Source organism: Cyprinus carpio, chromosome B20, assembly GCF_018340385.1.
Source record: "Cyprinus carpio isolate SPL01 chromosome B20, ASM1834038v1, whole genome shotgun sequence".
NCBI lineage: Eukaryota > Metazoa > Chordata > Actinopteri > Cypriniformes > Cyprinidae > Cyprinus > Cyprinus carpio.
This window is the reverse complement of record NC_056616.1, coordinates 4,681,262-4,709,209: the sequence shown is the minus strand read 5'-3', so window position 1 is coordinate 4,709,209 and position 27,948 is coordinate 4,681,262. Positions and strand designations below refer to the sequence as shown.

General features: G+C 38.1%; 2 protein-coding genes across 7 annotated transcripts in view; one reads left to right on the top strand and one right to left on the bottom strand.

Annotated features, from left to right (window-relative positions):
- Nucleotides 1-27,948, top strand: part of LOC109113276 (AT-rich interactive domain-containing protein 1B-like) — an 849,861-nt gene that overhangs the window by 487,365 nt on the left and 334,548 nt on the right. The window lies entirely within an intron of this gene.
- Nucleotides 1-27,948, bottom strand: part of scara5 (scavenger receptor class A, member 5 (putative)) — a gene marked incomplete at its 3' end in the record, with an annotated part of 71,808 nt that overhangs the window by 26,888 nt on the left and 16,972 nt on the right. For both annotated transcript variants that reach the window (XM_042746451.1, XM_042746450.1), the window contains 1 exon segment: nt 617-745. In XM_042746451.1, the coding sequence (XP_042602385.1) occupies nt 617-745 (129 nt within the window).

Below are 27,948 nucleotides of genomic sequence, written 5' to 3'. Positions count from 1 at the left end.
GGTTAGTGTTATTGTTTGTTATTTTTGTTATGTGTAAAATTCTTTTACTTTGATCATGTTTGTACAGCACTTTGGAAAACAATAGTTGTTTTAAAAAAAGTGCTCTATAAATAAACTTTGATTTAATTTGATTTGATATTTATATTTATGTCTATTTCTTACAACCCCTGCAGAAATGATGTTACTGTTTACTGTTACAAGTGTGTTTGCAATTTCTCAAACACTATTTCACATGTGATGTAATTGACATATAAAATGTACAGTATCAAAAACAGTTATTAAGATGACTAGTATCTTGACTACCATTACAAGTGGAGCTATTATAATCCATTTAATTCACAAATCCATTCCATTTCAAAACAGAACAATACACAGTTTTTACAGTTTTTTTTCCAAGCCAAGTAAGTCTAAATATTGTATTTTTTATGTATTTAATTTAAGAAAGAACCAGTATGTCTGATTACAATAAATAATGATTTAAATAATGTATAAGATTAGGTTAAAGCAAAATATGTCAAATAAATTAGACCAACATCAGGAAAAGCATTCGGCCCAACATATGTGTAAGGTTTAAGACAGAAACAGTGACAAAGAGAGAAAAATAAAACATGCCTACCTGCTATGCAGAGGCCAAATATGGTGAGCAGTACCAGAATATAAAGGGACACAATGGCATATTTGATTGCAGTGAAGGAATCCAACTGACAACAGCAATTATTAGTCTTTCTCCTGCCCTTTGCTGAACCTACTATGAAAGATAAAAACTTATCAACAGGAAGTCTATAAAAGAAATACAGATTTTAAATCAGGAACTAGAAAGGTAAATACAGTTTAGAGTGACACTCAAGATGATTTAATATAGTGGCAAAAGTAAAGAAAAGGGTAGTCAAGTCAAGTCACCAAAATATTTTATAGCATGTTATACAAAAAATAATCTTGCAAAGCAGCTTTACAGTACTAACCAGAGAAGTAAAAGAATCAGTGATGCAAACTTAATCAAACTCTGCTTTAAAAACAGCTCTAACAAGACAACAGTCTCAGTACTTAGCTCAATTTAATGTTGATTTAATTTAACTGTGTAAAGATGAACAATTCAGTAATAAGCATCTCAAATGAAGACAGTAGTATTGTTATCAAAGGCGGACAATCCAGGGGTCAGAAAGTAAAAGTCCTGCCATATGTTTATTCCACCCATAAACTCAGCAGCTGATTTCAGCAGAGGAGGAACCAAGTCATTCCTTTCAAGTCACAAAGGAGTCTCGTCAAATCCCAAGTCCTCAAAGAGTTAAAGTTAATGAGATAATTAAGTGACTAATTAAATGATGATTGTGCATTAATGATGAACACATGCTGTTATTGGAAATTACAGAGGATCATATGTTGATGTTTTTATTGGTTAAAATGATGCCACCATCATGGAGATCAGTGTTTGCTTTAGTTGTGCTCTTGACCCTTGACTCCTGTGTTAGATCTCTCTTTGTAACACTGTATGTGTGTCGGAAAGCAGAGAGATCAGTGCTGTGCAGTGAGCAGCTATGCTTTTATAGCCGGCCTGATTATATCCAAAATAACTTTTTTTTTTCATATTTGTATATTTTGATTTTTAATAATCCACCCTATGAAACTACAGCATATAAGGAAAGTGTTGCTCTTATAGTTACAATGAATTAATTTGAAATCTACCATATGTAATATAGATAAATATTTGAACTCCAGTGCTATTTGGACACACACAGACATCAAGAACCAGCATATGAATCTCAACAATGGTGATTATCAACAAAATGTTTTATGCTGCAATGCATGCTTGGTAACACCATAGTAAAAACTCCCATCATGCACTGCAGTAAGAAAAATTATTGTCATCACTGTTGAGGATCGTATGATAAGTGTTCATGTCTAAAAGCCTGAGCTGATACAGTTCTTTCCCCCCAATATTTAATCACTACAGTGGTATTTGTTTAATAAGACTTCTTTTTGCAATCCTGTGACAGCTGAATGTCAATCAACAAACCAAAGCAAAACACCTTCATGATGTACATTCAAATTATTTAAAAACAGAAAGCATAAGCTAAGCTACAACCTCAAGCTTTTAATTCAGCGATGCACAAAAGTTTACTACAATTGCAAACTTCAATTACCCAAAACCAAGTCACTGTGTGGTGAAGAGCACAACTAAATCAAACACTGATCTCCATGATGGTGGCATCATTTTAACCAATAAAACATAAACATTTGATTCTCTGTAATTCTCAATAACAGCATGTGTCCATCACTAATGCACAATTATCATTTAATCAGTCACTTAATTATCAAATTAACTTTAACTCTTTGAGGACTTGGGATTTGACTTGAGACTTGTTTGTGACTTGAAAGGAATGACTTGGTTCCTCCTCTGCTGAAATCAGCTGCTGAGTTCATGGGTGGAATTAACATATGGCAGGACTTTTACTTTCTGACCCCTGGATTGTGGATAATAAATTGTTACATTTGATTTTATTCTGTTTTACTCTGTAATTATTGGCTCTAGTAGATTACATTGTATCCTTGTTAGCGACATGAGCACCCAAATGAACGAGTAAATGTAAAATAAAGAGTTATACCTGTGGGGTCGGTTAGTGGGTATGGTATTTTGGGGTATTTTCTCCTGATAACCCCGAAAAGAACTTAAATTACACTTTCAGTTTTGATCGTACAGATAAGTGCAATACATCAATCGAATCTGTAAAGGGTCTACTTTTTTTTGTATACAGACATAATAACAACAAAACTTTGTGCACTTATAAAATAAAGATAACAAACAAGGAGTGCTGTCTGCAGCCTTTGTCTGCGCTGATCTTCAGATACCAAAATGCGTCATTAAAATGAACTGTAACTCAGTGAATACTCAACGAAGAGACATGAGAGAGATATCTATAGAAAGCCTGACATGTCTACTTTTAAACTAAACAAGTGCTGCTGAAAACAAATATTCTGTGATAAAGTAATCCATATGAAAACAACGCGATGTCCGTTTTTCACGTCTACCTTCATTATCTTCTAATGCGGTCACGCCCCCCGCGAGAGCGCGCTTTTGAGATTCAAATGTTTCACTGAAGCGCGCGGCTTTTGAATACGCCCACACAACAGAAGACAACGCAGCGAGACTGTTCTTCAAGTTTTTATTATTTTACTGTTTGCTTCGCGATGAGAGGAATAAGACATAATTCACCCCAAAAAGATGTGATGTGGTTGAGGATTTGAGATTTGGATTTCCTCAGAAAAAAGAATGAAGCACTTTATTCAGCAGAGTTCATAAACATGAGTAAGTCTCTTTTTATTTATTTATATACTTGTACTAGTTTTCACATAACGTGTAAACATTTTAGGCTACTGGTTAGACTTTTTCCAAAGACTTTTTCCAAACTATAATTCCTGACTAAATGTATAATCAAGTGAAATATTATGAAGTTTCAATAACAATATACACTACTATACCATTCAAAAGCTTGATGTAAATAATATAAATGTAACAATAAATGTAACTGTAACAAATGTAACAATCATTGCTGTTCTTTCAATTTATCCCCCCTAAAAAACCTAAAAAAAAATATTCTCAGCTCTTTTCAACATTAATAATAATAATAATAATAATAATAATAATGATAATAATGATAATAATAACAATACATGTTTTTTTGTAGAAAATAAGATTGTTAAAAGGATTTCTGAAGGATTGTGTGACTGGAGTAATGATGCAAAAAATTCGGTTTGAAAGTCAGCATTGATTTTTCCTAATAAACTGTTTAACTGCACTCACAAGTGAATATTAAATTATGTTGTGGGATAATTAAATATATTCTAAATAAACTACAAACATAAAATTATATAGATTTATTTTGTCCTCACATTCTTTCTTGTAACTCATCCCTCTCAGTGACACAGCTGACTGGATGGCTCATTATGCAGCTCATTATGCAGGCCTTTGTCTTCTCAGGTGTGAATTCATGATAGTTGACGCCTACTCGCATATGACTTTTACTTTTACCAACAAAAAGTGTCTTAGAAAATTTAAATCAATATATTGTTTTCTGTAAGTGAGTAAACAAGATGGTTTTCACATCATTTAGAAAGAAAAATTCTAGGCTACAAGCTCCAGTTCTCAAAATTCCTGGGAACCAATTTTCTGTATGTGTTTTATTGCCTTATTCAAGTGATTTAACATTTTTAGTTTTTCACTAACCACGCATAACATTTTTTTTCTTAAAAACACAATCATGTACATACATGCTGCTCACATATTATTATAGCCCAGTTTGTGCTGATTACAGTGGATTAGACTTTAGCCATTTAGATATTTTTAAGAAACTGAAAAAAGCACAAATGTCAGGGCATGACAAAACTTCTCCAGGCCCCAAAAATACCCTTAGACTCCAGAGGGTTAACTAGAATAATCAAATGTCAAAAGAATACTAATTAAAAACAGACATACAACCAATTTGCATTTAAACCTGAATTCGAGGTCATAATAAAATGGAGTCAAATTAAATAATAAAATGGAGTCAGATTAAATAATAAAATGGAGTCAGATTTGAGTTTAACCTAAACTGAATAACTTTGCGTGCTGAAAAGACCGAACACACAAGAAACCTTCAGCCAGCATTGGATACCTTCCTTGGGCCATGTGCGTGGACCTTACATAACAAAACCACAAGGCTGGGATCTATACAACAAGACCTTCTCCACTTAAACAGTGAAAATCTGTGCCTGAAGGGCAGGCATGTCCAAGTTGTAAAGCCTGATGACGGTAGACTTCAAAGACCAACCGGCAACTGCACAGATGTCACCAATAGAAACTCTGCTGGACCATGCCCAGCGAGGCAGTCTCTACTTCGTAACTGGCAGCCCTTTAGAGTGGCATCTGAAGCATAAAAAGACCTGCTCTGAATGCCGGAAGTGGCTAGAGCGCTCTACGCATACACTGAGAGGCCGAACTGGACAGAGTAAATTAGGACCCTACTCATCCTCTGGATTAGGAAGAGCTAGAAGTGTGATGACTTGTGCTCTGAATGGAGAGCACTTAAGGCACATACCCATGTCTTGGTTTGAGGACAACTTTACAGTTGTTAGGCCCAAACTCAAGGCATGAAGCACTGACTGACAGTGCTTAAAAACTGCCTATTCGCTTGACTATTACTAAAGCCAGAACTATTGCTGTCTAAAGCAACAGGGGACAAAAGTCGGCTGACTAGAGCGGTTCAAAGAGAGGGCCCTAAGAACTGTGGATAAATCCCATGCTGGCACAGTATGAGGATGATGTGGATTTGGTCTCAGAGCTCCCCTCAATAACTGTTAATGACAAGGTCATTTTTGTTGACTGACTGGCCAGGCAAGAGAGTGTGATTCGCCGTGACAACTACCACATACACTTTGAGCGTGGAAGAGGTGCGCCCCTTATCCAGCAGCTCTTGGAGAAAAGTCACGGATGACAAGTGTTACATGCCAGGACATACATATACATATATACATATACATATATACAAGTAGGAAGTAATGGCCACCACCTGTCACCAATGATTGGTTGGTCACTCTGATTGGAGGATGAAAGGGAGCAGTGGAGATTTAAGCAGCATTTCCCCCACAGAACAGTGTTACAGTGTTATAGTGTGTGTGTGTGTGTGTGTGTGTGTGTGTGTGTGTGTGTGTGTGTGTGTGTGTGTGTGTGTGTGTGTGTGTGTGTGTGTGTGTGTGTGTGTGTGTGTGTATGTGTGGAGGCTGTTCTGTGAGGTTTTTCTCCCCTTATTCTTTAAGGGTTCCTTTGTTGTTTGTTAGCTACATTTTGCTGATTGGGTTGTCTTAGTGATATTGTGTTAATCCTCCTGCTGTTGTAACTTCCACCTCTACAACAAGAATACCTGTTATTTATTAATATTTGTTTGAATATTCTTTTGTTACCAGATGTTTCCTTAATAAGTTTGCAATGTTAATTTGGGGTAGGGTTATTGAAGAGGGGGTGCCATTTTCTTTCTGGACTTGTTTTATCCTGTTTATGTTAGTAAGGAATTAGGGTATTTTGTTGTATTTTTGTTTTAGTTTCTTTTGGTAGTTTAGTTAGTTTCTCCGGTAACACTTTAGAATAAGGTTCCATTAGTTAATGTTAGTTAATGTAGTGATTAACATGAACAAACAATGAACAATATATTTATTACTGTATTTATTCATCTTTGTTAATGTTAGTTAATGAAAATACAGTTATTCATTGTTAGTTCATGCTAATTCACAGTGCATTAACTAATGTTAACAAGCACAACTTTTGTTTTGAATAATGCATTAGTAAATGCTGAAATTAACATTACCATGTAAAAAAAGATCTGATCAAAAAGTTATGATAACTTATATATGTCATTAAATCAGACATAAAAAAAATGTGTTTTGAAATTTCAACTCCGTTGTTTGAGTTTTCAATCTTCCAATTTAGGTTCATAAGTTACTTCAATGAATCACAAATTCCAGGTCCTTGAATGAACTTGCCATTTTAAATTGAGTGGGGTACAAGTCTTTGGCGTGTTGCAGATTGAGTGGAGGACAGCTCTTTGCGCATGTGCGGGGAACTACCGACGAAGCCAGGCCTCGAGACGAACAAGTTTACACTGTAAAACCCAACAAGTAACTTAACTCAAACCGTTTGAGTAAACAGATTGCCTTGATTTAAACCATGTAAGTTTTAAAACTTTGCAATTAAGTAATTAAGTGATTGCTGATTGAGCATTAGTGATGGACAGCTGCTGTTAACAAACAGAATCACTGAAGAAAAGAGAAACACAAGAACTACTACAACTGACTTCATACACAGCCTTAGATAAAATAAACTGAAATAAAATACATTAAATCTCTCAAGATCTGATTAAACAACCCCACAAACAGCATCACCAGCTCCTCTTATTAATAACCAGACTGACTTTATTTCTGTCAGATATCTACAGAAGATCTTATTGAGAATTAACCAAGGTTTAGATGTTAATTTATTGTTTCATTTGAAGTAACCATGTTAGAGATCAGTGTTTGCTTTAGTTGGGCTCTTGACTTATGTCTTAGTTAATTTTTTCTCTGGTTGTTGTAACCATGTGTTTCTGAAACATGTTTGTTATAACTCAAAAACCAGAGAAAATATTATCATTGGTTACTATACAGCATATTGGTGATGACAATCATCATATAAAGAATAATTAGTTCTTTTGGTTACAGTGAAAGCCATTCAAAAAGCCAGTGGCTCTGACATAATCAGTTAATATGAAGGACTTTCCAAACGCTTTGTGCACATACATCTTTCTTTTGTGGCAGCAATTAGTCACACACAGACATCAATAATCATAATATAAACCTCAACAATGGTGACAAAAAAAAAAAAAAAAAACATGCTGCAATGCATGCTGGGTACTACTGTAGTACAAAACTCATCCATGTCTCCCAGCATGCGCTGTGGCATATATTTTTTTTTTTTTAATGGTCACCATTGTTGAGGTTCATATGCTGATTATTGATGTCTGTTTGGAAAGTCCTTTATATTAACTGATTACCACAGAATCACTGGCTCTTAGAATCACTTTTACTATAATCAATCCAACTAATTACACAACACCTATTTCATCAGATATTAGACTCCAAACAGATTGTCATCACCAATATACGGTATTACAAGCAACACCTAGATACAGGTTAGGTTAAAAAATGCTAGCCTGAAAGCACAGTAAGTTGCTTTGGATGAAAACAGCATCTAAGTGTGTAAGTAAGTGTGTGTCTCTGTGTGTGTGTGTGTGTGTGTGAAACTGTTTGTGTTTGTGTTTTTTTGTGGGTTTTTTGATTTTTTTTTTTCTTGTTTTTTTGAGTCATGGTTACAACATCCAAAAAAAAAAAAATAACCTAAGACAGAAATCAAGGGTCAAGAGCCCAACTACAGCAAACACTGATCTCTAACATGGTTACTTCAAATGAAACAATAAATCAACATCTAAACCTTAGTTAATTCTCAATAAGATCTTCTGTAGACGTCTGACAGAAATAAAGTCAGTCTGGTTATTAATAAGTGGAGCTGGTGATGCTGTTTGTTAGCAGCTGTTCATCACTAATGCTCAATCAGCACTTAATTAATCACTTGATTACATAATTGCAAAGTTTTAAAACTTACATGGTTTAAGTAAAGGCAATCTGTTTACTCAAACGGTTTGAGTTACTGTGATTTGTCAGGTTTTACAGTGTATATAAGTGCTATAACAAGTCTCAGTTAGCTTAAATGCAGTATACGTAGCAAGGGCTTTTAAATAATATAATAAATAAAAAGAAAACAGATAGAATAGAAAAAAGAATAGAGCAAGCTAGTGTTAGAGGTCTTTTTTTATAATTGTATAATAAATGAAAAGAAAATAGATAGAACACAAAAAGATTAGAAAGGTAGTTAGATTTTTTTTTAAATAGAATTAGAATAGTGAGTGCAAAAGTCAGAGGGTCAAATAAAGATGGAAGAGATGTGTTTTAAACCGATTCTTGAAGATGGCTAAGGACTCAGCTGCTCGGATTGAGTTGGGCAGGTCATTCCACCAGGAGGGAACATTTAATTTAAAAGTCCGTAAAAGTGACTTTGTGCTTCTTTGGGATGAACAATCAAGCGATGTTCACTTGCAGAACGCAAGCTTCTAGAGGGCACATAAGTCTGAAGTAATGAATTTAGGTAAAGGGGTGCAGAGCCAGTGGTGGTTTTGTATGCAAACATCAATGCCTTGAATTTTATGTGACGTGTATTCTTTTCGGCTCATTAAAAATTAATCTTGCTGCCACGTTCTGGATTTATTGTAAAGGTTTGATAGAACTGGCTGGAAGACCTGCCAAGAGAGCGCTGCAATAGTCTAGCCTGGACAGAAAAAGAGCTTGAACAAGGAGTTGTGCAGCATGTTCTGAAAGAAAGGGCCTGATCTTCTTAATGTTGAATAAAGCAAATCTGCAGGACCGGACAGTTTTAGCAATGTGGTCTGAGAAAGTTAGCTGATCATCAATCATAACTCCAAGGTTTCTGGCTGTTTTTGAACGAGTTATGGTTGATGTGCACAACTTGATGGTGAAATTGTGATGAAACAATGGGTTTGCTGGAACCACATGAAGTTCTGTCTTGGCAAGGTTGAGTTGAAGGTGATGGTCCTTCATCCAGCAAGAAATATCTGTTAGACAAGCTGAGATGCGAGCAGCTACCGATGGATCATCAGGATGGAATGAGAGGTAGAGCTTAGTGTCATAAGCATAGCAATGGTATGAAAAGCCATGTTTCTGAATGACAGAACCTAATGATGCCATGTAGACAGAGAAGAGAAGTGGTCCAAGAACTGAGCCCTGAGGCACCCCAGTAGTTAGATGTTGCGACTTGGACACCTCACCTCTCCAAGATACTTTGAAGGACCTATCTGATCGGTAAGCCTCAAACCACTGGAGTACGGTTCCTGAGATGCCCTTTGTCAGTAGGGTTGACAGGAAGATCTGGTGGTTAACCGTGTCAAAAGCAGCAGATAGATCAAGCAAGATAATGCTTTTAGTATTGAAGATTTGGATTCCGCTCTTGCCAGTCTTAGGGCTTCAACAACTGAGAGCAAGGCAGTCTCAGTTGAATGTCCACTTCTGAAGCCAGATTGGTTGCTGTCAGGGAGGTTGTTCTGTGTGAGAAAGGCAGAGACTTGGTTGAATACAGCTCGTTCAAGTGTTTTTGCAATGAAAGGAAGAAGGGAAACTGGTCTGTTGTTCTCTAAAAGAGATGGGTTGAGGGTGGGTTTCTTAAGTAGTGGAGTTATACGAGCCTGTCTAAATGATGAGGGGAAAACACCAGTTTGGAGGGATATGTTAATGATGTGAGTGAGTGCAGGTACAACTGTAGGAGAAATGGCTTGAAGGAGATGAGATGGAATTGGATCAAGCGGACAAGTAGTAGGATGATTAGAAAGGATGAGTTTGGAGACTTCTGCCTCAGAGAGTGAAGAGAAGGATGTGAATGAGTGTATGTTTGCTGGTGAGATGTGCTTGATGGATTGTGGTGTGGAAAATTGTGCACTGATGTTTTTAATTTTATTAATGAAAAACGTGGCAAAGTCGTCAGCTATTATAGATGAAGCAGGAGGGGGAGGAGGAGGACAAAGGAGCGAGGAAAATGTTTTAAAAAGCATGCAAGAGTTAGACGAATTGTTAATTTTGTTATGGTAGTATGTCCTTTTAGCAGTCGAGACATTAGCAGAAAAGGAAGAGAGGAGTGACTGATACACATTAAGGTCAGTAGTATTTTTGGATTTGCGCCACACCCTTTCAGCAGCTCTAAGCTTAGAACGATGTCCGCGTAGAACATCAGATAACCAAGGGGCTGAAGGGGTGGTACGGGCTGGCCTGGAAGACAAGGGGCAAACAGTGTCTAAATAAGATGTAAGAGTGGAGCAGAAAGTATCAGTAGCACTGTTAGCATCAAAAGATGCTAACAGTTTAGGGGAAGGAAGCGAAGATGAAACCATTGCAGATAGCCGGGAGGGTGAGAGTGAGCGTAGGTTACCTCGAAAGATGACATGTTGTAACACTCTTGTTTTGTCACATATATAAAAGGAAGGGGATCAATTCATCCAAGAGTAGAGAAGAATATATTTAAAGGTTTAAAGAGCAATCACCCATAACAGCACCAATATCAACAAAACATTCAAAGAAAAGAAACATCTTGTTAGAGCATTTAAGCCCAACCACATGTTGAGATCAATTATAAATAAAGTCAATTTCTCACAAATCCCACATGGTCAGGTAAGTAATGAGTATCTCACCACATTCCGACAGTTCAATTGGAAATCCACAAAAGTTCAACATACAGTGTCCCAAACCATAACCAAACATCAGTCCAAATAAGCAAAGGTGTAGTATATAGATCATATAGTCCAGATGCAGTGTCCTTGTTCGTCAAAGGAGGCCTAAAGAAAACCCTCTGAACAAATATGCAAAACAAACAATCAAAGTACGCAATTGAACACAGAAAACAAACATAGAATTACAAAATATATACATAACTTACACTTAGCTGTAGAACCAAAAAATGTTCCTCATAATAGGGTCTCATGCATTACCAAGTTGAGCAAACACTCAAAGCCATGCCAGTACCTCTACCAAACAGTTTTACTCGTCTCTCTTTAAAGGATAGCCTTCCCTTCAGAAACTTCCCTAGATCCCCCTTGAGGTGGGGAGAAGCATTACAGCATATGACATGAAACAGCTTTTCAGAACTGTTACAACGTGAAGGGGTAAGTGATGTGTCAGGAACCATGTTGAGGTTAAGAGAGAGGAGAAAGTGATCTGAGGTGTGCAGTGGAGTAACCAGTACATGTTCAGTGGAGCAGTGTCGTGTGTAAATAAGGTCCAGTTGGTTGCCTGATTTGTGAGTAGCAGTAGTTGACACTCGGTTGAGATCAAAAGAGGCAAGCAGAGTGTGGAAGTCAGCAGATAGAGGTTTATCTAGGTGGATATTGAAATCTCCAAGCATAACTAGGGGAGTACCATCCTCAGGAAAGGTTGAGAGCAGCACATCTAATTCATCCAAAATTTACCTAGTGGTCCTGGGGGTCGATAGACAACTACAAAATGTATTTTAAGAGGATAGGTAACAGTAACTGAATGAGATTCAAAGGAGCTGTTGATACCCAAAGATGGTAAAGGATTAAATTTCTAATCACTAGAGATGAGCAGACCAGTACATCCACCTCTTCCAGTCAAACGGGGGGTAGTGGGAAAATTATAAATTATTGGAGAGTGCTGCAGGTGTAGCAGTGTCCTCTGGTTTGATCCAGGTCTCTGTCAGGGCCATGAGATTAAGCTTTGAATGACTAATAATAGAAGTAATGAAATCGGCTTTGTTTACAGCAGACTGGCAATTCCAGAGACCAATAGAAAAAGATAGTGTATTAGCAGACATAGGCAGAGTGTGCAGGTTGTTAGGATTGCGGTGCCTACATTGTGTGATGCGTGGTTTGCGAGTGGTAGTGATAGTAGGGATCTGGAAGCACATAGTAATAATTGGTTATAAAAACTGAAATAGAAAATAAACAAGTAGAAGTAAAAAAGGATTAATCAAAACAATACTTATATCCCTTGCCGGTGTCCCTGCCCGGTGGAGTCGCACGGTAGAGTCGATAGTCTTTACACTCTTCGGTCTTCACACAGCAAAATCTCCAGTGTTAATTTAACACTCTGAGTGTGGACTCATATAAACACTGAAGTAGTGTTAAAAGTAACACTGAAGCAGTGTTGAAGTTAATGAGATAATTAGGAGATTAATTGAGTGATGATTGACCATTATTGAAGACACCTGATGTTAACAAGCAGAATCACCAAAGAATAAAATCACAATTTTTGTGTCACCATTATAGTGGTCAATATTTGCTTTAGTTGGGATCTTGACCCTTAAGTATTTAACTTTAGGTTTTGTGTGGCTGTGATAACTGAGTTATAACAGACAGATAAACCAGAGGAAATGTGATCATGTGGTATTTATTTTGATTTGGACCAATTGTCATGTAGTGACCTGAATACCTGAGTTGGGTTTTCTTTATTGATTACATAAACTAGGTGAAAAAAAATACAATATCTTTCATTTTTGTCCTAATCAGATAGATGTTTTTAAAAGTTACTTCTACATAAATAAAGAGTACTATATTTAGACACACAGACATCAAGAATCAGCGTGAGCATCACAACAATGGTGACCATCAAAAAAGCATGTTATAACCAATAAAACCCCATAATTTTTGCCGCTTTTATTTGACTTTTTAGTATGTAGTTTTGTGATGATTCATACACTGATTCTTGATGTCTGTGTGTGCCTAAAACAACTAACGTTTTAAAATCAGAACAGTTTGCAAGGGACCCTTACACATTGTATAGTAAACACAGACTCTTTCACTGTGGAATGAAAGTTGTTATATTCAATCAAGGATACATAACTCAGAGAAAAGTCTCTGAACAAATTCAGTGATTCAGGTCAAATAATGATTACGTTAAAACATAATCATCACCACCTGATGACTTTGACTCGCTTATCTGTCTGTTATAACTCAGTTATATCAGCCAAACAAAATTTAATGTTAAAAAGTCAAGGTTCAAGATCCCAACTAAAGCAAACACTGACCACTATAATGGTGACAAGCAAATTGTGATTTTATTCTTTGGTGATTCTGCTTGTTAACATCAGGTGTCTTCAATAATGGTCAATCATCACTCAATTAATCACCTAATTATCTCATTAACTTCAACACTGCTTCAGTGTTACTTTTAACACTACTTCAGTGTTTATATGAGTCCACACTCAGAGTGTTAAATTAACACTGGGGATTTTGCTGTGCACACGAGGAGGGCTTAACAGGAGGCCTGCCGTGACCGCTGCCGCGGTTTACTAACCTTTTTGTATACCCATCAGACAAAACGGAAATTGAAGGCAGCTGAACACACTTTACTGTTTATCACAACAAAGGTCTAAGCAAGCGCACGACACTGACAACATATGCGATAGAGTACGAGACCAAACGCAGCACGTCTCAACACAGTAAACAAACAAGCGTTTCCTAGCAACGACAAATGCACTAAACACTAATGAGACAAGAAATAAATACACTTACGATCTGCTTTTAACTTCCGCTGATTTAACTGCTTCTTTCAAAGGGTATTTCTTTACACTGTCTTTTGCTAGCGCTTGAACACACTTTACTGTTTATCACAACAAAGGTCTAAGCAAACGCACGACACTGACAACGTATGCGATAGAGTATGAGACCAAATGCAGCACGTCTCAAATTGAAAATTGAAATTGAAATCTACATGCTAATACACACTATATACACATAATCACACAATACTGATGTTGTTAATATTATGTTGTTGTTATGATGTTGAGAACAAAGTATAACAATAATAATCATTTGCATGGTTTGATGTGATATGAGCTAACTGATCATTAGCTTTAATCACCAAAGCACAATTTATTGTAATGCTTTTTTCTTCAGTTGGTCATAATAAAAGTTGGAGACTTGTTACTTACTTGTTCAGATGACAATGGGTCTCATTTACGAAACAAACTTACGACGGAAAATTGGCTGTACGGTCGTTTCACAGCAAAATAGCAGTGTAAACAACAGACCTTGAGGATTCAGTTGTCGCATCATTCACCTGCAGCAGAAATTAAGTCTATAAAAGGAATAAAATAAATAGGACCACACAAAATATATAATAGGCTATATTATATTAATTAACAGATTAACAAAAAATAAAAAAATAAAAAATAAATAACTGTGCAAAAAGTATAGGGTACACTCGTTTTTGTGACACTATTAATGCATTTTTTTTATTTTCTTTATATATTTAATTTAATCCATCTGATCGCACAGGCGCCTCAAGTGCACACAGACAACATTAGTTCTAGTGTTGCCTTACATTTCAGCCATTCATTATCAAACTAAAAGGCAGTCAACCAAACATAAAAGTTACACTGTTTATATTAAAAAGTCCACTGTAAAATCAGCGTGCAGTGCTCAAACAAACATTTTTGCACATTTGAAGGATTTTACACGGATATTAGAACATGAGTGAAGTATAAAGCCTTGTTTAGGCTACATAATGAATAGGCTAATAGTTAAGCAACCAAATGTTACAAATATGGCAAAAATGCAAACATTTGGATTCTTGTGGTATGAGACAGGCTCATGAGCATAAATTAATGTAGCCTAATTGTTTGCAATTACAAGGTTAATGGGTGTTTTTGGAGTAAGATTAAATTCTCTTTCATGAGATACTTCCTCTTTTTGGCCGGGTTTCATTTATCCGTGTCGTAAACTCTAGGGGCAAGGCTTCTAAACTGGGGTGTTTTTAGGGGCGTGATATTCAAATGACGATTGTTTTCTGCCACCACATTTATTAACATGTAATCATTCGTACAATGAGATTGGCGGCATAGAAATGTTTCATGAATCAGACGTGAACTCTGTCATAAGTTGATTTGTGCACACGGATCTGCGCTCGTTTCTACGTTAGATTGATAAATGATGCCCAATATCTGGTGAAAGTTCTTATTTGGGTCATGTATTCCAAAACGTAGGCTAGAATCTGTATTTCCGAAGTACAGTATCCACACCGGTGCGGTGACTGACAGCTACACATACTCTTCAAAACAGCTCATCTGCGCTGGAGCCGTGATAAAGATAATCACGCAAATAACTGAAATTGCAGGTTTTCAAACATTGATGGTGACAAAGAGGCAAAATTTACGGACTGCAGATTTAAAGATTTAAATCCAAAAGCATTAATGTTATACCAGTTTTACAATAATATATGATACACTGATAATAATGAATTAATTTGTCGGTTTTGAAAACTAGTCACAGAAATAAAGTGGTTTACTGTTATTTCACAAAAGAAAGGAGACACATGCTTACTCTGTTGTGTCTGTTTTTGTATATTTGTAGCCACAGTACACATCACAGTTAGAAAGAATGATTATTTCTATAATTTTCCATCAAAAATATGACCTGAAGAAGCTGTTTCAAAAGTATCTCTAGCTAGTCCCCGACACTGCCTGAGTGATGCTCAACAAGACTGATACAGTACAACAATAATTAATAAAAATGGTTGCTAACAGTCCATGAATATGTCTATTTTAGCACTACATAGTTCTCATCAGTTCTGAAAAATGCTAAATATATATATATATATATATATATATATATATATATATATATATATATATATTTGGCATTGTAAAGTTGTGGAGCCTTTTTGGTAACTTCATGGCTTAACTGACGACAAAACTACAACATTGCATGCTCATAGTTTCTTACGCAATTTGATATGAAATTATACAGGTTTCAGTGCAAGCTAGTGCATTTGTGCGTGCAACTGCAGAGCATACACTACGAGCACATTACCGTTTCTGCACTCGCTTGACTGGTGCCTGCTGCAGAGGCAAAGTGGAGCATGTGTCTGAAAAGTCTCCCATTTGATGTGGTCGTAAAGACATTCGACATTTAAATAAATTATGGTTCTTATCAAGAAAAAAAGAGACAGAAGCAGCAGTTGTAAATGGAGTGGCCAAAGGTAAGTCAGCTGTATTTATACTATAGTGTTGATTAACTTGATTGTGTTCCACCGTTGTTTGATTAGGCTAAGTATCTGACGTGTTCCTCCCGAACCTTGTTAATAAAACATATTTTCATGAGTTCACGCTTACATATAATTACCTAAAGTATGATGATGCTTGCTGTCCGGGGAAGGGTTCCGAGCTCGGGAATGGCCTGAACCTAGAGTACCCCCAAAAAGCAATTGAGCAAAGGACAGGACTGGTGGGGGCTAATTTTTTGTGAAGTCATCTGGTTGGCAGGCCAGAAGAGCCTACGCACTCCAGTTTACGCACTACTAGCTGCTGGTACTCGACTACGTGGTTTGGGGCGCCTGGTCGGGAGGGCTCAGCCGATGCTCAAGTGGAGCTCACAGCATTGGAACGGGTGAGCCCTACCGGCCAATGGGGAGGAGCAGCATGATTGTATAGCCCAACCGGGAGGGCCCGAGTTGCCTTCGACTGGAACAGGTCACGGTGTCGGCGTACGGGCCCTACTGGCTGACAAGCCCCTGCTAATCAGTGGGCAAAGGGCAGATGGCTGACCGAGAGGGCCCATGAAGCCTCCGACTGGAGATCAAGACTCAGGACAATGGATGTGTGGGTCCTCTCGGTTTGGCAGATAAAAATACTTTGGGCTGACTGAAAAGAAGGACTCTTGCAACATCCGACCGGAGATCAATACTCACGGCATCAGATGGATGAGTCTCGCTTGCGGGCGGCAAGTATAGAAGCCTCGCCGGGCGGGGAGAGAGAAAAGGAAAACTCGACTGGGAGGGCTCTCGTGGCATCTGATGGGGTATCATACTCAGAACATTGAACGGGTAAGCCTCGCCAGGCTGGGGGGAAAGATGTGAGGATAGCTGAGAGGGCTTAGACAGCGTTCGGCGGGAGGTTGTAACTCATGGAGTCAGATGGCTAAGCCTCGCCTACCATCAAAACGGAAAGGTAAAGTTGTGTGGCCGGGAGACTCTCGCTGACGTCTGACAGGAGCACATGCATTGAACGGGTAAGCCTCACCGACTGTAGAATGGAAAGCTAAAGATTGTCTTGCCGGGAGGCTCTCGCCGACATCCGATAGGAGCACACGCATCGAAAGGGTAAGCCTCTCCAGATGTAAGATGGAAAGGTAAAGTTGTTTAGCCAGGAGGCTCTCGGCGGCATCCAACAGGAACTCCATGCACACGGTACCGGATGGGTAAGCCTCGCAGATGGTAGCATGGAAAAGGTAAGTTTGTGTGGCCGTGAGGCTCTCGCCGGCATCCGATGGGGGCTCGATACTCACAGCATCGAATGGGTAAGCCTCGACGACTGTAGAATGGAAAAGGAGGCTCTCACCAGCCTCCAACGGGAGCTCCATACTCGCAGTATTGGGTAGGTAAGCTTGATGACTGTAGAATGGAAAGGTAAAGGTTGTCTGACCAGGAGGCTCTCGCCGACATCTGACAGGAACACGCACCATTGAACGGGTAAGCCTCGCTGACCGTAGAAATGGAAAAGGTAAGGTTGTCTAGCCGGGAGACTCTCGCTGATGTCCGATGGGAGCTCTATACTCACGGCATCGAACGGGTAAGCCTCTCCGGACGTAAGCTGGAAAGGTAATGTTGAGTGGCCAGGAGGAGCGGGGTTATTAGTAGGAAAAAGACTGAGATGTGTGGGCCTGTGCTACAAGCGGAGGCAGCCTCGCGCTTGCTTCAGCTGCAGGCCACGGGAAAGGGTGGTTTGTGGCATTTTGATGGGAAATGCACATAGCAAAAAATTTGAATTTTTTTATTTGGCAACTTTTAAAAGTTATTAGGTGTTAAAAAGACATGCATTTTCCTCGTAATCACACAAAGAAGAAAGTATTGAAAAGCTAGCCGATGTGGCACGTTGGCTAGAGACTTGGAGAGAGGTGCCTAGTAATACTCACGTCACATGTAAATTAGGTTGCACTTGTTGATTGTTTGATTGTTTCCTTTGTGATAAACCTTATGTGCCTATAACTGTTAATCATTTAGGTTCATAGTTGAAATAATTTTCTCACAAATCAGTCTTTTTCATCCGTTTATCTGAGTGAAGTGTAATTTAAAATATAGGAAAAAATGCTAGCGAAAATTAAGAAAATCTGAGAAATTTCTTTGTGTTCTATGCCGTTTGCGACTTGGCTAAAAATGACATCAAGATCCTTTTGTGTCACAATGTTATTTAACGACTTTCAGCAACCAGCGACACCTTTTAGCAACTTTGCCGGGTCTTGTGCACCGCGGGGCAATGGAGGTGTCGAACGAGGTGAGTTCGGGGCCTTGCGAGCTTTGCTCGATATATTGGCCGCCGTGTTGTTGTGGATTTAGGAGTGAGGTTTGGCTGATTGCTGGGAGAAGAATAACTAAGATTGTACAGATCCACTTTGGACGGAGCGTCGGAATAAATCAGCGTTTGCCTCAGGCTTAAATACGGTCAACTTTACGATTAGAGGAATTGTAGGCACAGCCGAAAGATAAGAGGATGCCGGGGAAAAATTGGAAGTGATGCTTATAGAGGCAAGGTTAAGCCTCGGCGTCGTGGAGAGCATGTGGTTGGTCGAGCAGACAGAAGTGGCCGCAATGAAGTCTGGAGCTTGGTGGTGGTCCCTTCACACTGGTGTTTTTCCCTCAGCATTTAGACCGGCTCGTATAACCCCGCTATTTAAGAAACCCACCCTTTACCCATCTCTTTTAGAGAACTTCAGACCAGTTTCCCTTCTTCCTTTCATTGCAAAAACAATTCAACCGATACTGCCTTGCTCTCAGTTGTTGAAACCCTAAGACTGACAAAAGCCTACTCCAAATCTTCAATACTTATCTTGCTGGATCTGTCCACTGCTTTTGACATGGTTAACCACCAGATCCTCCTGTCAACCCTATTGGCAAAGGGCATCTCAGCAACCACACTCCAGTGATTTCCTGATTTTTGAGTCTTTCCTCTCAGATAGGTCCTTCAAGGTATCTTGAAGAGGCAAGGTGTCCAAGTTGCAACATCTAACAACTGTGCCTCAGGACTCAGTTCTTGGACCACTTCTCTTGTCTGTCTACATGGCATCACTAGGTTCTGTCATTCAGAAACATGGCTTTTCATATCACTGCTATGCTGATGAAACTCAACTCTACCTCTCATTCCATCCTGATGATCGCATCATCCTCGCATCTCAGCTTGTCTAACAGATATTTCTTGCTGGATAAAGGACCATCACCTTCAACTCAACCCTGCGAAGATAGAACTGCTCGTGGTTCCATCAAATCCATAGTGAAGAATCGGCTAAAACCACATCTCTTCCATCTTTATTTGACTCTCTAACTCTAGTATTCTCTATTCTAATTCTATCTTTGAAAAAAAAAAAAATTTGTCCCTTTTAGACTTGCACTCTATTTATTTACTGCTTATTATTTACTGCGTTAAGCTAATTGAGACTTGTTATAGCACTTGCATGTCATTGCTTATTTGTTGATTTTGATTGCTTCCATTGTCCTCATTTGTAAGTCGCTTTGGATAAAGGCAAATGCTAAATTACTAAATGTAAATTTAAATAATATTTAGTGCTGAAAAATTAGCACGTTAACACATGCAATTAATTTTTCCAGTTAAAAATGTTACTGCAGGGTTGGCCGACCCCTCACAACTGCTGCTTCTGTCTCTTTTTTTTCTTGACAAAAATGTTGTTTATTTAGATGCATAACATCTTTACGACCACATCAAACAGGACAATTTTCAGACCTGCACTCCATTTCATCTCAGCACTAGGCGGAAGTCAAACGAGTACAGAAACGATACAAGTGATGAGGAACTTCAGTAGAACATCAGTGAACTGCAGTCAGATGAAATGCTTTTAGGCCATATGTCAGTAAAAACCAATCTTCCTGTCCTGTCAGCCGTTATACTGTACTCGTAGTGCATGCTCTCCAAATGCACACACAAATACAGCGGCACACGCTGTACGATATATCGTTTCATATTAATGTGTAAAAGAAACAACAAGCATACAATGTTGAACTTATGTCATCAGTTTAGATATGAAGTTACCAAAAAGGTGGTTGAAGCTGCCTTAAAACTGTGCATGGAAGTGTTTGTTATATATGAGTCAGATTTAAGAACATGTCTCTAAAATGCAGTGGTTTTCAGAACTGTCCGGAGCACCCAGCTCTGCGTCCCTCATCTAACAACCCCGATTCTACTTGTCAGCTCATTAGAAGACATTTTAAGACCTTAAGTGGGTCAGAAAAGGTAAAGAGTGAGGAAATGCATAGCATGTCAGATCCACGTCATGTTCAGCAGTGGCAGCTCTTAGAGTAATAGCAACCAAAAAAAAAAAAAAAAACAACCTAATATCCCAGCTGCTGCAATGTCTGTTAATCAAAGAACAAAAGAAAAAAGAGAAAATCAATAACTTCTCTAGCTTTAAGGATTCTTGTCTTTTTAATTTAGAAGTAAGTGTTTGATAACTTTATTCATTTTTTGTATATTCCCTACTTGCTGAAGTGTACAAGTAACTAAATATGACATTTATTACAGTTGGTTAATGTGAAGATTGATTTAAGATCACTTATATTAGAAGCTGTTATTTTTTAAAGTCTAATAAATGTTAAAATGGATAGCTCGCAATTATACTGTAATGTTGAATGGCTATTGTCAATGATTAAATATTAGGTAAATAAGACATCAGTACTATTGGTATCAGTGATACTCGCCTTCAGTCTTAAAAAAGATGCCATAAAGTGTCTCAGGTTACGTATGTAACTATGGTACCCTCAGAAGGGAACAAGACACTGCGTCCTCTAGGGGTTGCTTATGGGGAAAGCCTTCAGCGTGACTGGTGTCTGAAGCATACATCTAAACACGACAATAACATTGGACGCCGTCAGCCTGTGACGTCATCACCCGGCATGACCACATTATAAAAGGGCACCGGGAGAACATGTCATCCACTTCTTCATCTGAAGCTAACATCTGAAGCATGGCAAGGGAACTAGGTTCTGAATAAACCTGCTCAAAGAACTGACTTGACAGATCTTTGGTAGCAACACCCTGCATACACAGCAAAAAATCCAGAGTGAAATCAACTCTGCTGGGAGTACATGTGAGACCACACTCAAGAGTGTGAAAGTGTTAAAATATGAGTGTTAAATTAACACTGAATCAGAGTTAAAGTTAATGAGATAATTAAGTGATTAATTGAGTGATGATTGACCATTATTGATGAGACCTGATGTTAACGAGCAGAATCAACAAAGACGAAAATCACTATTTTAATGTCACCATTATAGTGGCCAATGTTTGCTTTAGTTGGGCTCTTGACCCTTAATATTTTAAAGTCAGGTTTTGCTTGGCTGTTGTAATGGAATTATAAAACAGACGGGCAAACAAAAAATATTGGTTTTCCTGAATCACTGAGTTAAACTTTCATTGTTGATTATTGCGGCCGAATGATTCTTCAGCATAGGATTACCAGCATTCTAAATACAATCTGTGGAATGTCTTAAAAGTTGTTTGTTCAAAAATCTTTCAAAAAGAGTCTTTCATTTAGACATGCAAAGATCAAGAATCAACCTGTGAACCTCAACGACGGTGACAATCAAAAAAGCATGTTGCAGGGAGACTTGTGTTGCAGTGCATTCTGGGTGCCACCTATCAAAATTCGTCCATGGCTCCCAATGCTGCACTGTGGCATGAATAAATTATTACCTGAATTGTCTTAGTAATGTCCTTTATGTTTTAGGCTTTAAATAAGTTTGGTGATTCAGGTCAAATAATTATGTAAAAACATAACTAATATCACATAATAACGTTTTTATTTTTGCTCGTCTCTCTATTACAACTGAGTTATAACAGCCAAACCAAATCTAATTTTAAAAATGTAAGGGTCAAGAGCCCAACTAAAGCAAACACTTACCACTATAATGGTGACATAAATTTTTTTGATTTTTGTCTTTGTTGATTCTGCTTGTTAACATCAGGTCTCGTCAATAATGGTCAATCATCACTCAGTTAATCACTTAATTATCTCATTAACTTTAACTCTGATTCAGTGTTAATTTAACACTCCTATTTTAACACTTTCACAATCTTGATTGTGGTCTCACATGTACTCCCAGAGTTGATTTCACTCTGGATTTTTTGCTGTGCACGATGTGGATTTTAGAATGTGCACAGAAGCTCAGTGTGTGCATGGATTAAGAAACACCATTGCTTAAGGGGTAGCTAAAGCTGTATTAACCCAGCCTAGGAGCCTTAAGTGACTGTGGCACATTCACAGAACAGCCTCTGAAGCATCTGCTCACTCACACCCAGAAGGGAGCGGCGCACTTGCAAGAGGCCCTTCATAGTGAGGGGAGAACAGCGAGCTCACTTAACAAGCAACCTACCGGGGGGGCAGGAGATGGCCCAGCCACCTGGCATGATTGCTATCCGGAGCTCAAAAGAGTGGATGCCCAACTTAAAAAATAGAAGGGGATCTCGGATGCTCAGATCAAGAGGAGCGTACTCATATGAAACCCCCAAGGGCACTGCTAAGCTCGACCTACAAGGAGAGCGGTTCAACAGGGAGGTGGAGAGAGGCCTAATAACCTGAGGCTGCTACTCAATGGAGCTCAAACGAGCGGAGGACTCGATGAGAGAAGTCCACAGATGCACAATCGGGAGCGACAGGCTCAAAGACAACCCTCCAGGGTGAGGGGAACACTGCCTGGCTTGACCCAAATTGAGGCAGCTTATCAGGAAGGCAGCAAGCAACCCAACTACCTGAGGTCACTGCCACTGAGCTCAAGAGCAGAGAGAGGAACCCAGCTCAACCGAAGTGATCAATAGACCAGGTCACACTTATAGCACATACTGAGAGCAACTCTAACCCTCACAGAGAGGGGAGCACTTCTTGGCTCGATCAGAAGGAGGTGCTAGATTAGAAGGGGTAACCCAGCAGGGCCCAACATGAGACAGTCCACTGGTACAACTGGACACGGTATCATGCTCTCTATAGAGCGTGGGTTCCATTTAAACAGGTCCATAGAATCTGATGAAAGAGCGGGACCCAATAACGATCCATGGGTACAGAGCTTACCTCTCCTCAGAGCAGAAGCATACAAGAGGGATTTTCCTCTTACCTCAGGGAACGCAGTGTACTCAAGCCAACTCCGCAGAAGGGAAATTACTGGTTCAACCATAAGGGCAATGTGACAGGGAGGACCCGTGGGTCTGACCGTCTATGGAGTTTTGAGCTCCTCAACGCCTCAGTGAGAGGAGCTCTAGCTCAGAGAACATGCATGATGGTTAAGGAAAGACTCAAATCTCAGGAGACCACTCAGGGTGAGAAATGAGTAGCGCACCCTGACCAGAGGATAGGAAGCATGTCACTAAGCATGTACTCAGAAGAGTACTAGCCTGCGAGAAGGACACACAGGTCCTGAGGTTGCAGCGTTATACTGGGGACCTAATGCTGGGAGGCCTCTGCAGAAGCCCAGGCTGCATGTCCAAGCCAAAGATGAGGGCTATCGCTAGCCTGGATCCAGTACCTATGAGTGAAACCATCACTGTAATCGGTCAACAGCAGTAGGTCCTGACTTAGCAGGGGGATCAAACCTAAAAGTCAGAAAACAGAACAGGTACGAGTAGTGCTGCAGAAAAAGGATAGTATTGAATACACAAAAACTAGCAGTAGAGTAGATGAAATGGATCGTACTCACCAACCATAGCCCTATATATGTATATAGCCCTAGTGTTTCTTTAGTTATTTGTGAGTTGTTGAATGTAATGGTTGTCTGCTTGCTCATCATTCTGTTCTTTGTTCCCTGTGTGTTTTTATTATTATTATTATTATTATTATTATTATTATTATTATTTATTATTTATTTATTTATTGTTTGTTCTAGTTCTTCCATTAAATACCTGCACATAGATCCTTGCTTCTTCCTGTTTTCCTCAGCTTTTCCACAACATTAGTTTTTCACTGTCATGTCTCTTTGATTAGTGTATCTTTGAGCTAGGGGTGTTGCGAAATACAAGTATTGGCTATAACCGTAGCCAAAGCAACAATTATCGATATCGTGTTAATTTAGAGTGTGACGATATACTGGTATTAGCGATTACCACAATTTTTAAAATCAACAGTTCTATTATGATAACACCACATGTACACAGCAAAATCCCCAGTGTTAATTTAACACTCTGAGTGTGGACTCATATAAACACCGAAGTAGTGTTAAAAGTAACACTGAAGCATGTGTTGAAGTTAATGAGATAATTAGGTGATTAATTGAGTGATGATTGACCATTATTGAAGACACCTGATGTTAACTAGCAGAATCACTAAAACGAGAGAAAAACACAATTTGTGTGTCACCATTATAGTGGTCAGTGTTTGCTTTAGTTGGGATCTTGACCCTTGACTTTTTAACATTAAATTTTGTTTGGCTGACATAACTGAGTTATAACAGACAGATAAGCTGAGAGTAAAAGTCATCATGTTGTGATGATTATGTTTTAATGTAATCATTATGTGACCTGAATCACTGAACTCATTCAGAGTATTTTCTCTGAATTATATTTCCTTGATTGAATATAACAACTTTTAATGCCACAGTGAAAAAGTCTGTATCTGCTATACATTTTGTAAGGGTCACTTGCAAACTGTTCTGATTTCTTTTTCAAGATTTTTATTATTTTAGGCACACACAGACATCAAGAATCAGTGTATGAATCTCAACAACGGTGACAAACAGCATATTCAGATAAACAGATCAACTCTGAACATCACAAAACGAAATACTAAAAAGTCACATAAAAACGGCAAAAATTATGAGTTTTTATTGGCTATAACATGCTTTTTTGATGGTCACCATTGTTGTGATGCTCACGCTGATTCTTGATGTCTGTGTGTCTAAATAAAAACTTATTTATTAATTATGTAGCTGTAACTTTTAAAAACATCTGTCTGATTAGACCAAAATGCAAGGTCTTGTATTTTTCATTTAACTTATGTAATAAATAAAGACAATCAAACTCAAGTATTCAGACCCAAAACACAACCAACAACACATGACCACATTTTCCTCTGGTTTGGTTTGTCTGTTGTAACTCAGTTACCACAGCCACACAAAACCTAAAGTTAATCACTTAAGGGTCAAGATCCCAACTAAAGCTAATACTGACCACTATAATGGTGACACACAAATTGTGATTGTATTCTTTGGTGATTCTGCTTGTTAACATCAGGTGTCTTCAATAATAGTCAATCATCACTCAATCAAACACCTAATTATCTCATTAACTTCAACACTGCTTCAGTGTTAGTTTTAACACTACTTCGGTGTTTATATGAGTCCACACTCAGAGTGTTAAATTAACACTGGGGATTTTGCTGTGTAAATACTTCATCGACAGTACCTGGTTGAGTTCCCAGCTGGCAGTATTGTGCCTTAACGCTGACACCTGTCACACAAGAAGAAGATGCAGCGCTCGCAGCTACTCCGAGGAGAGCTGTGTTCAGCAGAGTAAGTTGCCATTATTTTACTAGTCATAGAATGGGAAATGTTATATTAACCTGTTAACAGCAGTTTTCTGTGTTCATATATTTAAGTAATAGGTGATTATCTGAATATGTACATCATTTTCTTTACTCGTCTTATTTTTGTATTTACAATCAATATGGCCTGTGAGTAGTAACACTTTATTTCTCTATTCAAATCTATTAACAGTTACACAATTAATACTGATCTTGAAAAACTGAGCGACCACATTGCTACATTAAACTCTGTAAAATGTTAAGTTGGTCACAGTGACATGCACTTAATGCCTCATCTGTGGTCATTCTTCAGTGAGGTTCATTAGATAACATTAGTTAATTACATTAGTCAACATATATAAATAACAAATAATAATGAACAATATTTCCACAGCATTTATTAATTTTAGTTCATGTTAATTTCAGCATTTACTTATGCATTATTAAAATCACAAGTTGTGTTTGAAAACATTAATGCACTGTGAACTAACATGAACTATTAACAACTCTTTTTTTATTATCATTAACAAAGATTAATAAATTGTATAAAAAATAATTGTTCATTGTTCATACATAATAGTTAATACAGTAATGTTAACAAATGACATCTTATTGTAAAGTGTTACCATTAATATTTATTCATCATACTGTTGAACTTGACAGTATTTTATCTTGTTATTTCATAGGAGCTTCAAAGAAGACAGAGAAAGCCAGAGTCTTGTGTCCTGCGTTTATCAGTATCCTTATGTTTGTTGGGTGAAAAAGAAAAACTCAATAAACAAAGTTAAAAATAATTTGACTGATATCCTTTCCCCGCAAGGTTTCTATAGATATCACTATATATCGATATTGTGAATTCATATGGCCACAATAACAGTGAAATGAAAAATCTACATTTATGCATTTAACAGACGCTTTTATCCAAAGTGACAGTGCATTCAAGATATACATTTTATTTTATTTTTTTTTCACAAAATAAGTGGAGCAACGATGAGGTAAAGTGCCTTTTATGAGCTCCTTGTGAGTTTGCAGGTGGTGAAAATAAAATTATATGTACACGCAAAAATGAGCCTGCTTAGTCCAGCAGACGGCATTAGCTGTGTTCAACTTAAAGCGGCACTGAGCAGACCGATCGGTTACTGGGTGCTTTGATATCATACACCCGCAGCGCCGCTTTAAGTCTAATGCACCTTTTGTTTGGGGTGTTTGGTGAGTTCACAATATATACTGCACATCATTCAAGCCAACCAATCAGGTTGTGAACTTATCATTATGCCTTTAGGTTTGCTGTCAAAAATGCTAGTGTGAATGTTAAATGGACCGGGACCAAATGTATCTTTTTTGTTTTTTGGTCTGGACCAAATGAACCAAGATAACCGAACTACAAGTGTGAACACACCCTCTAAGACTTTACTCAAGTTATTTTGGAATTGGTGACTTGTAACTTGTAGTGGAGTCATTTTCACTGTACGGTATCTGTACTTTTACTCAAGTATGGTTTTCAGGAACTCAGACACCTCTGGCTATGTTATAGTTTCTGTTACCGTTTTCAACAAGATTTTCTGCATATTTTCTCTTCTTTGGCATTCTCAAATGACCTGCTGTCTAACATTTTAAATTAACAGATGAACAGTAATAAGCATCAGCAGGAGGAAGAGGGAGACATAAAGTACTGTCAGACAACTGGGAACTGCACAGCAAAATCCCCAGTGTTAATTTAACACTCTGAGTGTGGACTCATATAAACACCGAAGTTGTGTTAAAAGTAACACTGAAGCAGTGTTGAAGTTAATGAGATAATTAGGTGATTAATTGAGTGATGATTGACCATTATTGAAGACACCTGATGTTAACAAGCAGAATCACTAAACGGAGAAAAACACAATTTGTGTGTCACCATTATAGTGGTCAGTGTTTGCTTTAGTTGGGATCTTGACCCTTGACTTTTTAAACATTAAATTTTGTTTGGCTGATATAACTGAGTTATAACAGACAGATAAGCCGAGAGTAAAGTCATCAGGTTGTGATGATTATGTTTTAATGTAATCATTATGTGCCTTGAAATCATTGAACTCATTCAGAGTCTTTTCTTTGAGTTATATTTCCTTGATTGAATATAACAACTTTTGATGCCACAGTGAAAAAGTCTGTATCTGCTATACAGTTTTGTAAGGGTCCCTTACAAAGTGTTCTGATTTCTTTTTCAAGATTCATTATTTTAGGCACACACAGACATCAAGAATCAGTGTATGAATCTCAACAACGGTGACAAACAGCATATTCAGATAAACAGATCAACTCTGAA